This window comes from Ammospiza caudacuta, chromosome 7 (genome assembly GCF_027887145.1).
Source record: "Ammospiza caudacuta isolate bAmmCau1 chromosome 7, bAmmCau1.pri, whole genome shotgun sequence".
In the NCBI taxonomy this organism is placed as follows: domain Eukaryota; kingdom Metazoa; phylum Chordata; class Aves; order Passeriformes; family Passerellidae; genus Ammospiza; species Ammospiza caudacuta.
Genome location: NC_080599.1, coordinates 20,701,318 through 20,714,239, shown reverse-complemented (window position 1 = coordinate 20,714,239; position 12,922 = coordinate 20,701,318). Strand labels below are relative to the sequence as shown.

The 12,922-nt window shown below is 52.7% G+C and overlaps 1 protein-coding gene across 1 annotated transcript in view; it reads left to right on the top strand.

Annotated features, from left to right (window-relative positions):
- Positions 1-12,922, top strand: part of CACNA1E (calcium voltage-gated channel subunit alpha1 E) — a 102,994-nt gene that overhangs the window by 72,259 nt on the left and 17,813 nt on the right. Inside the window, exons 27-39 of the mRNA XM_058808582.1 lie at positions 221-317; positions 1,421-1,581; positions 1,937-2,074; positions 2,616-2,817; positions 3,535-3,699; positions 4,185-4,295; positions 5,724-5,807; positions 5,890-6,015; positions 6,865-6,930; positions 9,224-9,315; positions 9,443-9,608; positions 9,812-9,939; positions 12,261-12,357. Of these exons, the coding sequence (XP_058664565.1) occupies positions 221-317; positions 1,421-1,581; positions 1,937-2,074; positions 2,616-2,817; positions 3,535-3,699; positions 4,185-4,295; positions 5,724-5,807; positions 5,890-6,015; positions 6,865-6,930; positions 9,224-9,315; positions 9,443-9,608; positions 9,812-9,939; positions 12,261-12,357 (1,633 nt within the window). The remainder of the gene's footprint in view (positions 1-220; positions 318-1,420; positions 1,582-1,936; positions 2,075-2,615; positions 2,818-3,534; positions 3,700-4,184; positions 4,296-5,723; positions 5,808-5,889; positions 6,016-6,864; positions 6,931-9,223; positions 9,316-9,442; positions 9,609-9,811; positions 9,940-12,260; positions 12,358-12,922) is intronic.

The window sequence follows — 12,922 nt, the reverse complement described above, 5'->3', positions numbered from 1 at the left end:
GGAAAAAGGGGATTACCTGGTTTTCCATCTCTGCTGGCTGTTGGAGGAGCTGTGTTGAGGTGGGCTGGGAGCTCAGCAGTGTTTGTGCCCCTCCTGTTCCCATCTTCACCGTGCTGGGGGGGTGTTGTTGGCAGTTCAGCTCCCCAGGGCACCCAGGTCTACAAGGTTATTGTCTCTCTGTTCCACTTTTGGGTGTGTGTGCCTCCCTCTGATGTGGCAGGACCAACAAGGGCCGGGATATCAAGACCATCAAGTCCCTCCGTGTGCTGCGGGTCTTGAGGCCCCTGAAAACCATCAAGAGGCTGCCCAAGCTGAAGGTAACGAGCTCCATCTCCTGCATCACATCCTCTTCTCCTCTTCCCTGGGAGCAGGGACCATCCCAGTGATTTGTTTGTGAGCAATAAACAAGTTGTTTTCAAAGCTTTTGGGGTGTTCTACGAGCCCTTTGTATCTGGAGGTTCAAGGAATTTTTGAAAGCAAGCCTGGAGCACTGCAGAGTGTCCAGAATATTTCCTCTGCCAGGGAAGGTGGGGCTTGAGTGGACAAAATGGAGCAAAGCCCAGATGTTCTCCTGAAAAATAGGCTGCCCTGGTTTTGGAGAGCTCAAATCTCTTTGGGAAGTTTTTCATCTTTCCCACCAGAGCAGGTTGCAAACAGCTTGGGGTTTTGTGTGCTGTGCTGTCACAGTGTTGTACTGGAGAGGGATTTCCCATCTCAATAATTGGATTATTTCTGCATCACAGGTAGGATTATGAATTTCCCTACCTTAGCTGATGGGGTACAAAACCAAAAAAAGAGTATGAGAACGAGGAAGCCCCTTTTTTTCACTTTTAAGTGGTTTGGCTGATTGATGAGACCTGGGTGCCACCCCAAAAACATGAGGGTTGACCCCAGCTTTTCTTCCTGATCAGTGGATGGAGTCAGCCCGTGTCAGTTCCTTTCTGGAAGTGCCTGTCTCCATCAGGGATACAGGGATAAGGAAAATGAAACATGATCCCATGAAACAAGGATCAGGACAACCCCCACTTGAAGTGCTGTGAGAGCCAGGGCTGAGAGCACTAAGGAACGTGCTGTTCTGGCAGGCAGAAGTATTTGCTCTGTCCTGCTATTGGGGTGATGCAAAATGATGAAGTGCTCGCTAATTAGTCTTGAGTGCTGCTAATTGCATCATTAGGATGGTCCCCCATCTGCTTCCCTGGTTGCAGAGAACACCGAGGACACAAATATCCATTCCTGGTGCTGTCTCAGGGGCTGCATGGTGCCTACATGTGTGCTGTGGGTGCTCTGGGTGTTAACCTCGTTCACAAAATAACTTTTGGCCTGGGAGAAGGCCCAGCTCTTTCCCTCTTTACCCAGCAAGTAACCTGGTCTTGGTGCAGGTCTGTGGGTTCCCCAGGGTGACCTCTGCCCTCTCTTCCAGGCTGTTTTTGACTGTGTAGTGACATCTCTCAAGAACGTCTTCAACATCCTCATTGTCTACAAGCTCTTCATGTTCATCTTCGCCGTCATTGCCGTGCAGCTCTTCAAGGGGAAGTTCTTCTACTGCACTGACAGCTCCAAGGACACGCAGAAGGACTGCATGTGGGTGCCCTGGGGAGTAGCTCTGGTGCTTCTCACCCCTCTGGCAAGGGCAGGGTGCTGGGTCGTGTCTGGTGTGGGTCCCTGTTAAGTCCTTGCTCCTGGGGACAGCATGGGCTGAACCCCATCCCCAGTGCTGTGGCCCATCCTTCTGTGGAGTGCAGAGCCCTTAATTTGCTCCTGTTCTTTCCTTCTTCTCTCTTCTGTTTTACTTTCCCCTTCTCCCTCCTCTTCCTCATGGCTGAAGGGAGGAGAGGTGACCCCCACACACCCATGCTGCCCCCAGGGTTCAAACCCGCCATCCCACACTCTGGCAGCCAAAAAACCCCAAGGTCACTGCTCCCTGTCCTCCTTGCAGAGGGAACTATGTGGACCATGAGAAGAACAAGATGGAGGTGAAATGCAGGGAGTGGAAGCGGCACGAGTTTCACTATGACAACATCATCTGGGCTCTGCTCACCCTGTTCACAGTGTCCACGGGCGAGGGGTGGCCCCAGTGAGTATTCTGCTCCTCTGTCCCCTCCCATAGGGGTGGACACCCTGTTGGGGTGGTCAGGTTACACCCAGTGAGACTGAGAGAGGAGCTGCTGGGCTGGGAGGTGGAGAGAATAACACCTCATAAACATAAATTACACCAGCACAAGAGAGGTTTTAGCCCTGCTATGAGGCTGGGGCCGTGTCTGGGGTTAGCTTCTTCCTTAGGGAGTGAATGATGGAAAATGCCTTTTCTGTGCGGCCTGAAGATATATTTGAAGTCAATATTAGGGATAACGGTAGGACTGGACCTCTCTAAATGCCCATGTGAGCTTGGGCAATATTTTTTTCTCTGTGTGCAGAGCACAGGAAAATCCATTTTCCATCAGGGACGTGGCAAAGCACCATAAAACAAACTGCAGCCATTTAAAAGGGTCATCCTTGAAAGCAGATTAGGACAGAGCTTTACCTTGTCATTACACAAGAGTGGACAGACAGAGCTGGGTCCCGTTGGAAGTGATGGATGTACCCCTGGTTGCTTTTCTCCACCTCTCTGCCCACAGGGTGCTGCAGCACTCGGTGGATGTGACGGAGGAGGACCGCGGGCCCAGCCGCAGCAACCGCATGGAGATGTCCATTTTTTACGTCGTCTACTTCGTGGTCTTCCCCTTCTTCTTCGTCAACATTTTCGTGGCTCTCATCATCATCACCTTCCAAGAGCAAGGAGACAAAATGATGGAGGAGTGCAGCCTAGAGAAGAATGAGGTATGGTCTGGGGAGGGGGAATGAGGACATTTCCATGGGGCTTTCAGCAATTTGGGAGCTTGGAACTCCCTTGCTATCGAAAAGGTGAGAAACCCATGAGCCTGCTGCCTTCCCAGATCATGAAGGAAGGAATTGTGGCAGCCACCAGCACCTCCCTGTAGTATTTTCTGGGGTCCCCTGTGGCAGGAAGGAATGATAAATCTGACTCCATGTTCTTAGAAGGCTAATCTATTATGATATGGTATGATATGGTATGATATGGTATGATATGATATGATATGATATGATATGATATGATATGATATGATATGATATGATGTTATATTATATTATATTAATTATATAAAAGAATACTAAAACTATACCAAGGAATAGAGAAAGGATACTTACAGAAGGCTTAACAAGATAATAATGAAAAACTCGTGACTCTCTCTTCAGAGTCTGACACAGCCTGACCGTGAGTGGTCATTAAGTCAAAACAATTCACATGTTGGATAAACAATCTCCAAAGCAGCACAAACATTCCAAAGCATCAAAACACATTTCACATTTCACATTCCAAAACAGCAAGACACAGGAGAAGCAAATGAGATAATATTGTTTTCCTTTTTCTCTGAGGCCTCTCAGCTTCCCAGGACGTGAAGGGATTTTCCAGAAAGTATGATGGTGACATTCCCAGGTGTCCGTGGGGGTCTGATGGGCATTATTTTGTTGCAGAGGGCCTGCATTGACTTTGCCATCAGTGCCAAGCCCCTGACGAGGTACATGCCCCAGAACAGACACACCTTCCAGTACCGCGTGTGGCACTTTGTGGTGTCCCCGTCCTTCGAGTACACCATCATGGCCATGATAGCCCTCAACACCGTGGTGCTCATGATGAAGGTGAGCTGGGGCTCAGAGGGAGGCTGTCCCCTTCGTCTGGAGCAGTAGGATCAGTCAGGATGGGAGCAGAGGGAATTTTGGTTGTGGAGGTGCTTTGAGACAGTGTGTGAATTCCCTGGGCACATGCCCGGGAAACAACACAGGACCCAAACTGGAGGTGGCACCTTTTCTAAAGGAAATGACCCAAATTATTTAGACCTCTTAACTACTGCAGGCAGGCCTGGATTTCCTCTGTGCCACCTTCTTAGAAGGAACGGCATCTGTCCTGGGAGAGGGGTGGAGAGAGCAAGGAGATGTTCTTGATGCCTCCAAGACAAGCAATGTGGACCACCACAGGCCTGTCCTGAGGGAGGGGTGAGGAAAAGAAGGAATTCTGGAGGCAGCCAGGGCATCAAACATAGGCCATGTCAGGTCTGTGCTGGGACAGTCACCAGCCCCGAGGCTGGCAGGCTCCTCCTGGCTAGTGCTGTCTCTGTTTCCATCAGTACTATTCTGCTCCATACACCTATGAGCTGGCCCTGAAGTACCTGAACATTGCCTTCACCATGGTGTTCTCCCTGGAGTGCGTCCTCAAGATCATTGCCTTTGGCTTCCTGGTGAGTGCCTGCTCCTGTTCTTTACGAGGGTGTTCATTTGCACTTTGGCAGTGTGAAAGAAGGAAGGGAAGGTGTTAATAAAGTGAGCTTGCTGCTACTTATTTTGGATCCTGGCCTAAGAGCTGCTTTTGGGCTGGAGTTCTGTGGTTCTCATTGCACTTCCCAGTGCTGGGAAAAGCCACACTGCTGTTTTACTTCTTGCCTTGTGCTCTGTGCCTGGGCTGTGCATGTTCTGTGCTGTTCCACATGCTGGGGGCTGTGCTCCCTTGTCCCCACAAGTCAGGAGATGCTGCTGCACTTCTGTCCTTGTGCTGTACCCGAGCAGCAGTGAGACCTCCCTGACAGATTCACAGTGCTAAAACTCCCAGCTGCTCATTTGGTATCTGAAACCACGGATTGCTGTTTCTTCAGCTATTCCTTGCTGCTTATGGGACACAAAGCCCACTGCCAGGAGGGTTTCTAGCCACCCTTCTTGCTCCCAGTAGCACCAGTCATGGTCACGTTTGGTGTTGTGCCAGCTGCTGTGTGTTTGGAGTTTGTCACAAACAGGACAGGGATACATTCCTTGAGCTTTATTGCAGCATCAGCCTCATTACATGGTTGAGACAATAGAAAGCTGGCAAAAGCTCACATCTTGCCATCAACAGCCAAATATTTCTTTGTTACAAAGCATTTAAAAAACTTTCTAGCTAATAGCACATTGCTAAAGCTTACAGATGATTGTTCTAGCCAGTCATTAAAAGCACATTTACACCTGCTTCACACAATGCTTGCTTGTCTGCTCTCTAATAACAACACACAATACTCCATTTTTAAGCTTAAAACCTTCTACTATCTTTCTAAGCATATTTTTCTGCAATCCTAAGGTCTGTATTAGCCAAGCCTAAAACTCAAGCTATTGTTTCATGTCCTTGCTTGCTGTACTATTGTAACTTTTTCTACTTTCAGACTTTGGAGCTGCAGCTAGTTTTACTTTCTCTGTTCTTTCTGTTTCCAAGGCCTGCTTTTACAGCTTTCTGAAAATCTTCTTACCTTTACTGTTTCCCACACTGCTGCACAAACAGCAGGGGCTGAGATGTGTCCAGGTGTCTGTGAAGAGGAGGGCACAGCAGCCTCCTGGCTGTGAGGGTCAAGGTGCCGAGCTGTTGTAGCCTCATCTAGGCTGTGGCTGCTTTTCCTGATCCCATTTGCCAGGGTGGTCTGTTGGAGGCATGAATCATCTCCCAGGAAGAGCTGCTTGCTGCAGGCATGCTCAGGTCTGCTGTTGTCTCAGACACAGGACGGTGTTCCACACTGTGGCTGCATACAAATGGGCTCTGAGGTCTCCACCACTGCCCATGAGCAGCTTTGGCCTGTGGCCCAGCACCCTTCAGACCTGCCATCCCTGAGCTCAAATCCACGCTCCCTCTCTCCCTCTTTCTTTTGCAGAATTATTTTCGGGACACGTGGAACATCTTTGACTTCATCACGGTCATCGGCAGCATTACGGAGATCATCCTGACAGACACCAAGGTGAGGCAGGGGCTGGGAGCAGCGGGCTGTGGGGTGGTGCTGGGAGCCCCCAGCTCCCTCTGACCCTCTCATCTCCCCCCAGCTGGTGAACACCAGCAGCTTCAACATGAGCTTCCTGAAGCTTTTCCGGGCTGCTCGGCTCATCAAGCTGCTCCGTCAGGGTTACACCATCCGCATCCTGCTCTGGACCTTTGTGCAGTCCTTCAAGGTCAGTCTCCTGTGTCCTGACCTCTTGCCAGGTGTCCTGGTTTAGGGCAAATTTGGGAGAAAACCTCCAAAAGGGGGCCCCTCCAGAAAGCAAACCCACATGGGCCCTTTCCCCTAATCCTAACCCTAACCCTCCCCAGCCAGTTTGGGAAGGATTACTTGGAGACAAGTGGAAAGAACCTGTTTATTTAACAGGTACAGCACCCCCCAGCACACAAAATTAACAATACCAGATGACAAAACTCTTTCACTGCTCTGAAAAAGATGACAAATTCAGAAAGTCTGTCTTGGGGGTGGTCGCTCTGTTATCAGTCCCTCCAGCGCTGGGGCAGCTGCTGCAGCCACAGGGTGCAAGCTCTCAGTGTTTCCCAGGTCCCAGTCTGGAGCAGCTTCAAGTTGGTCCAAAAAAGGGAAAGTAAAAACAGTCCAGGGAAAAATTCGGACTGCTTAGCTAAACTAACTAATGAACAGAAGCAAAAAGCAAGAGCAAAAGTAAAGCAAAACCCAAGCAAAAAGCCAAAGCAGCATCATGTACTGCTCTGTCTCTGTGTCCCCACCAGCTGTGGGGGACCAGCTGATAACAAAACCAAAACAAAACATTCACTCTTCAGAGCCAGTCTTGAAGGCACAGAACATAATATCCAGCATAAACAGAACACAGAAATAGGGATACAAGCATCATAACATCACCCTAGGACACCAGGCCACAGGGATGTGGTGCTACTCCCAAATACAGGCTGTTCCCAAGGCCTTGTAGGAGAGATGGAGCAGCACAGCTCACCTGTGTGTGCTGTACTCCTCTGGGGCTGGACCTGTGATAGATGAGGTGATTCATCTGCTTCTCTTGCAGGCACTCCCCTACGTCTGCCTGCTGATTGCCATGCTTTTCTTCATCTACGCCATCATTGGGATGCAGGTGAGACAGACGTGTCCGTGTATCCCCCTGGCACAGACAGTGGCACTGACACGTCCCCAGTGTTGCACACAGGAGCCAGCGTTGTGTGCAACACTGTGCCAGGAGGGTGCTGAGGGTGGAACAGCTTCTCTGGGAGCGGCAGGGCCCTGGGGACACTGCCATGGCCTTGTTCAGTCCAGCTCCACAGCTGGTACCTTTGGAGCTGCGGCCCTGGGCGCTCAGCTGGGTACCTGCCATCCATTTGTCCCTGTAGCTGTGCTGCTGTCAGTCTGTTTGGGTGCTCCCCTTTGGGGCCCTGCCCTGATCTCCCAGCTGCTGGGGGGGTCTGCAGAGCAGGGGGAGGCGTCAGCTGGTGAATAAGAGGCATGTGAGCCAAACCCTTCAGCTCCACACGTGCTGCAGGGCTTGCTCGCCTCTGCTGTGACTAAATCCCATGCTGGAGATGTGACAAAGAATCCTCTGGGGATGTGGAGCTGCCCTGTGAGCTGCCACAGTACCCAGTGCCTCATTTTGGGGTGACAGAGGCCCCTGGCTTGTGCTGCTTGGCAGCTCTGCTGTTTAGGATCTTCCAGTGGCTGATTTTTGCCACCCTGTCCTACTCACCTGAGCAGCAGCTCCAGGTGTTCTCCTAAACAGCCACCATCTGACTCAGCCCCCCTCCCTGCTGGGTGGTAGTATTAGATTTATTTTTTTTAATTTTTCTTTTTTTTTTTTTTTTTTTAACACCATTGTGAACGAATCCCCAAGCAGTAAAGTCTGTGGGCGTTATTTGAGCAAAATAGCTGGAGGCAGAAAATATTCTACAATTACACATTCCAAAAAACCTGTACAGGGAAAAAATACTCTGCAGTTGGTGTATTTTTAGGTTGAGGGAAAGGGGAATAAATATTTAACAGTAATAACAGCACATATTTCCAATTTGAGGCACTTTACTAATGTCTTAGCACAGCTTTTGCTGAGGATTGTTGTTAGATTCTTGCCCATGGTTTGATCTTTGCTGCCTCTCCTGGCCCTGCGGATGGTGGGGTCTGTCCCTCCATCCCTGAGCCCTTCTCCATGCTGTTTGCAGAGCTGTGCCTCACCCCAGCATCACAGACCATTCCTCCAGCAATGCAAAATCTCCTGGGAGTGTCCAGGAGTGTGACCCAGCACCCACCCAGGGCAGTGGGACCTTGTCCCTGCACCTCCAGTGTGGTTGGGGTCACTGGGTGCCATGTGGTGCTCAGATGGCATTGAGGGAGGGATGGATGGATGTGGAATGGTTGGACTCAGCTGATCCCAGGCCCTCCATGCTTCTGTTTCCATGGCAGCTCAGCCTCTCGCAGCCTTTGCAACCCACAGCAAATCCCTGCCAAGGAGAGCAGAGTCTCCTTCCCCCATGGCTGCCTGGCACCAGCTCCTTGGCACGCTGGCTGTGCACCAGCCTGTGTTTGCTGGGGCACTTTTTGTGCAATCACACAGTCAGAGGATGTTTTTGGTTGGAAGGGACTTGGAAGGCCACCTTGTCCAGCCCCGTGGCAGGGACATCTCCAGCTAGATCAGGTTGCTCAGAGCCCTGTCCAACCCAACCTGGAATGTTCTCAAGTGTAGGAGTGATGGTGGTAGGACAGTCAGGATGGATGGAGAACCAGAGATCTCTGAAGCCAGGGCTTGGAACTTGTGGTTTATTGCAAAGGGCCTGGGGGAAAGGCCCTGCTGGGAGCTGCCAGCCACAGCTCAGAGCAGGCCTGAGAGAAGAGAGGGGAGAGAGGATGAGAGAGAGAGTAAAAGAGGATAAGAGCATAAGAGGGTAAGAGAGCGAGGTTCCTGTTACAATGCCATAAATCTTCTTTTGTGCTGAATATTCTAATTCTCACTAACCAATCTAATACAAGATACAAATCCTATAGCATTTCCATACAGCCTATAAGAATCATTACATTACCATACTGTGTTACATTTTAAACCCTAAAAACTCCTCTTTGGGCCCCTTCTGCCAAGCTGTAGGGTCTGCTCTGACCCTTGGACCTGCCTGCAAGCAGAGGGTGTTGTTTCATCAAAAGGGGATTACCTTCAGCTGGCCACACCATTGTTTTCCAGTTGTTCAGTAACTGAGGTATCTCAAAGCTTGCTTTCATTTCAGTCTCACTTATAGTTTCTGTATTCTCAAAATCTTTTACCAGGCAATCACATTTATAAGGCTTTCCTGTTTCATCTTCCCCAACACTCAAGGACGGCAATATGAACGTGCAGCTGCTTCCCTGGCTGACGAGCTCTTGCCTGAAGAGCTGAGCCCTTTTTCTGCCTTCTGCAGGTTTTTGGCAATATCAAACTTGATGAGGAAAGCCACATTAACAGGCACAACAACTTCCGCAGCTTCCTGGGCTCCCTCATGCTCCTCTTCAGGTGAGCAACCATGGAAAACGTTCCTCTGCATGCCAGAGATGTGTGTAATGTGGGCAGGTCACGGTGAGGTTTCTCCTGGGGGCATCCGTGCCACCAGGAGCTGCTGACAGGGCTGTGTTGGGGACAGGAGTGCCACTGGAGAGGCGTGGCAGGAGATCATGCTGTCCTGCCTGGAGGGCAAGGGCTGCGAGCCGGACACCACGGCCACGTCCGGGCAGAACGAGAACGAGCGCTGCGGCACCGACCTGGCCTACGTTTATTTCGTGTCCTTCATCTTCTTCTGCTCCTTCCTGGTGAGTTGCCTTCTCCTCTGAGGGCTCTGGGGATCCCTCTTGTCAGCCATCATGTCATCTTCCATCACCTTCCCACAATCACTCTTTCTCCTCTTCCCTTCTCTGCTCCCTCTCCCCCACTTTCCCTCCACTCTCTCCCTTCCCTTCTCTGCTCCCTCTCCCCTCACCTTCCTTTCTCTCTGCCTTTCCCCGCTTTGATTTAGATGCTCAACCTGTTTGTGGCAGTCATCATGGACAATTTTGAGTACCTGACACGGGACTCCTCCATCCTGGGCCCTCACCATCTGGATGAGTTTGTCCGGATCTGGGCAGAGTATGACCGAGCAGCGTGGTATGTAGCCAGCTCCTTCTCTCCCAGCCAACCTCTCAGAGCTGGTTTTAAACCAGGGTCTCTATGCTCTCCTACTGGAAGTTTAGTTCTCAGTGATGTCTGGGACAGTCAGGGGTGTGCTGCTGTCACCTGTGGTCATTGCAAGGGCAGCAGCTGGTTCTTGTGCTGGTTGGTGGCGCAGGCGTCTTGGGTGATGTTCAGTTTGCCATGGGGTGTTCATCCTGAGTGCTGGACATTCCTGCTCTTCCTCTCCTCCCTGCCCAGCAGGCAGATCCCTCTCAGCCTCCTTTCCTGTCCCCAAGCACCAGCTGGGAGCCTTTGCTCTGAGACTGGCTCCATCCCTTCCTCCCCAGCACCCACAGCCCCTGATAACAGCAGGGCTGAGCAGGGCTTGTTCCCACCACAGGGATCTGCTGGGTTCCCGCCAAACCACCTGCACAGGACCTTGTTTGGGGCGTGTTTGGGGAGCTGTGTCCTGTGCTGGCCAGCCCACTCACCCCTCTGAGGTGGGAGGGCTTTGGCTGCTGCACTCCTGCCCTTGCTGATGAGGACCTTGGAGAGCAGGGCTCCTGTTTGGAGGCACAGCCTGTTCCCAGCAGTAGTGGGGGCTCACAGGGTCCATACACACCCTGGGTTGGTAGATTTTGGCTCTGCTCCTGCTGCTGCTGCTGCTGCAGAGGCCTTGCTCTCCATTGCTCCTTCTCCTCAGATGGTCCCAAGCATCCCTAGAGCAAAGGGGGACCTGTGTCAGCTCTGGGAATGTGTTTGCCCTTCACTCAGCCCAGCCCCACCCGGATGCCTTGTGTGGCCCCTTCCAGAGCCCAGGGGCTCCATGGGTCCATGATCCACCACTGCAGAGAGCCTGTGCCATCTTAACTCTTGGCCTTGGCACCCCCTCACACTCCCTTTGGAGACTCCTTGCCTTCATGTCCTGCCCTCAGGAGACCAGCCTCAGCCAAGGTATTTTTTTTTATGCCCAATATCAGCTCCAAGCAGAGAAGGAGAGGAGGTGGAGCAGTGAAACTCCCAGCTGCTAGCTGCAGGGTGGCTCTTGGGGTGGGTTTCTTCACACTGGGCACTTGGTGGTGGCTGGTGGCCAGTTTGTGATGGCCCATGATGGAGCCACTATAAAACAAGCCTGAGCTGTCCTGTCCCTGTCATGTGCCCCTCTGATTCCCTGAGCAAGCCATGCTTGTAGCCAGTGCTTAGGGAACACAGGAGACAGTTTTGGCAGCCCTGGCCCCTGTGCCAGGCCAGGAATGGGTGAGTACATCCCAACAGCTCCCAGCACATCCTGACAGCACACGGAGCTCTCCTGGGGACAACACCCAGCACCAGGGGGGAGCAGGGATGGGGTTTGGGGTCTGGTTGGTTCTTCACTTCTGGCCAGCAATGGAGAGGGGATGGGAGAGGATGAGGAGGAAGAAACCAGAGGCAAAGGCGCCTGGGGTCGGATGGTGACGCCGCTCTTTGCCTCCCCACCTGGTTTCCCTCCCAGCTTGTCCAAGGATGCCCAGGAGGCTGCAGCAGCTGCACCTCAGCACTTCCACCCCACGCTTCCCCAGGGGCTCTGGGCTGGAGCAGAGTGGGGAGCTCAACATCCTGCACCCCCTCCTGCCAGCTCTGTGCCTCGGCTGCTTCCTGGTCCCCGCGGTGCCGGAGGATACGGCCGTATCCTGGGATGGCTGCATCTGGGCAGATGTGCTTCCCTGGGAGGAAAGGGGGGTCTGTGTGTGTCTGGGGAGGTTTGCTTCTCATAATGTGCACCCTTGGCAGAGCTGGGCTGGTGGTCAGAGCACAGGAGTGGACTGGAGAGCCACAGCCAGGTGCCACAGCCAGCAGCTGGTCACATTATCCCTCCCTGTCTCAGGTTCCCCAGATCTTGGAGGCACGAGTGGCTCAGCTGCCAACCCCACTGGGACCTCGTGGCTCTCAGAGGGTTGGCTGTGTGAGGACAGGGGCTCTGGTGACGTGATGGGGCACAGCTCCATGGCTTAGAACTCCACCAAGCTGCAGGCTCACTCTGTGTAAAATCCCGCCAGGCCCAGGGGTCAGGGGCACAACGAGGAGGGGTCACCACCAAAACTGTCCTTCTCCAGGGTGAGGATGGGACAGTGTGAGGAGATAAGAGCCAGCTCTCATGGTGGAAAAGGCAGTAGCTGATGCTCACAGCTTTTTCTCCTCTCTGGGTCTGACAGAGCCAGAAGGAGAAGAGCTGGGGGTCTTGCCCCACAGACAGCCCCAGCATCCCCCCGTTAAGCTCTCCACCCTCCCCTCCACCCTCTCAGTGTCCTATTAACCCACCTGTGCTTCCTTTGCAGCGGCAGGATCTCGTATAAGGATATGTACAAATTAGTACGGGTGATCTCGCCTCCTCTGGGCCTAGGAGAGAACTGCCCCTACAGGGTGGCGTGCAAGGTTTGCCTCCCAGTCCTCCGCCACAGCCTGGCCACGGGACACACCATCCACCCTGCTCCCTGCTCCACTGCCACCGCGCCTCCCCAGGGAACCCTGACCTTGCTTTCCTCCGAGTTTAAAGAGGTCCACTGCCTCCCAGAGCCAGCAGCTGTTCCCCTGCAGGGGAGGCATCAGGGGACTCAGAGCCTCCTGGCGTGGGTTGTGACAAATTTTGCCCCCCAGCAAAGCCCCCCAGCCCCGGTTCCAGTGGTGCAGAGAGCCCCGAGGGGCACCAGCCCAAATGCCACTGCCTCTGCTCGACACCTCCAAGCACCTCACGGGGGGACAACGAGGGTTTGGGAGGGTATTGTTGGGGACTTTGCTGTTGTTTTGGACAGGGAGGATGAGGAGGTGACCCCTGTCCCTGGAAGATGCTGTGCTGTACCCAACAGCCCTGTCCTTGAGGGTGGCGCTTGGCAGGACAAACAGTCACGTCTCTGAGGAGTGGGACTCTTTCTAGGCTTGCACAAAGCTGGCTGGATCTCCCTGGGAGATGGTGACACCTCTGGAGCTTGGCAGCTCCTCT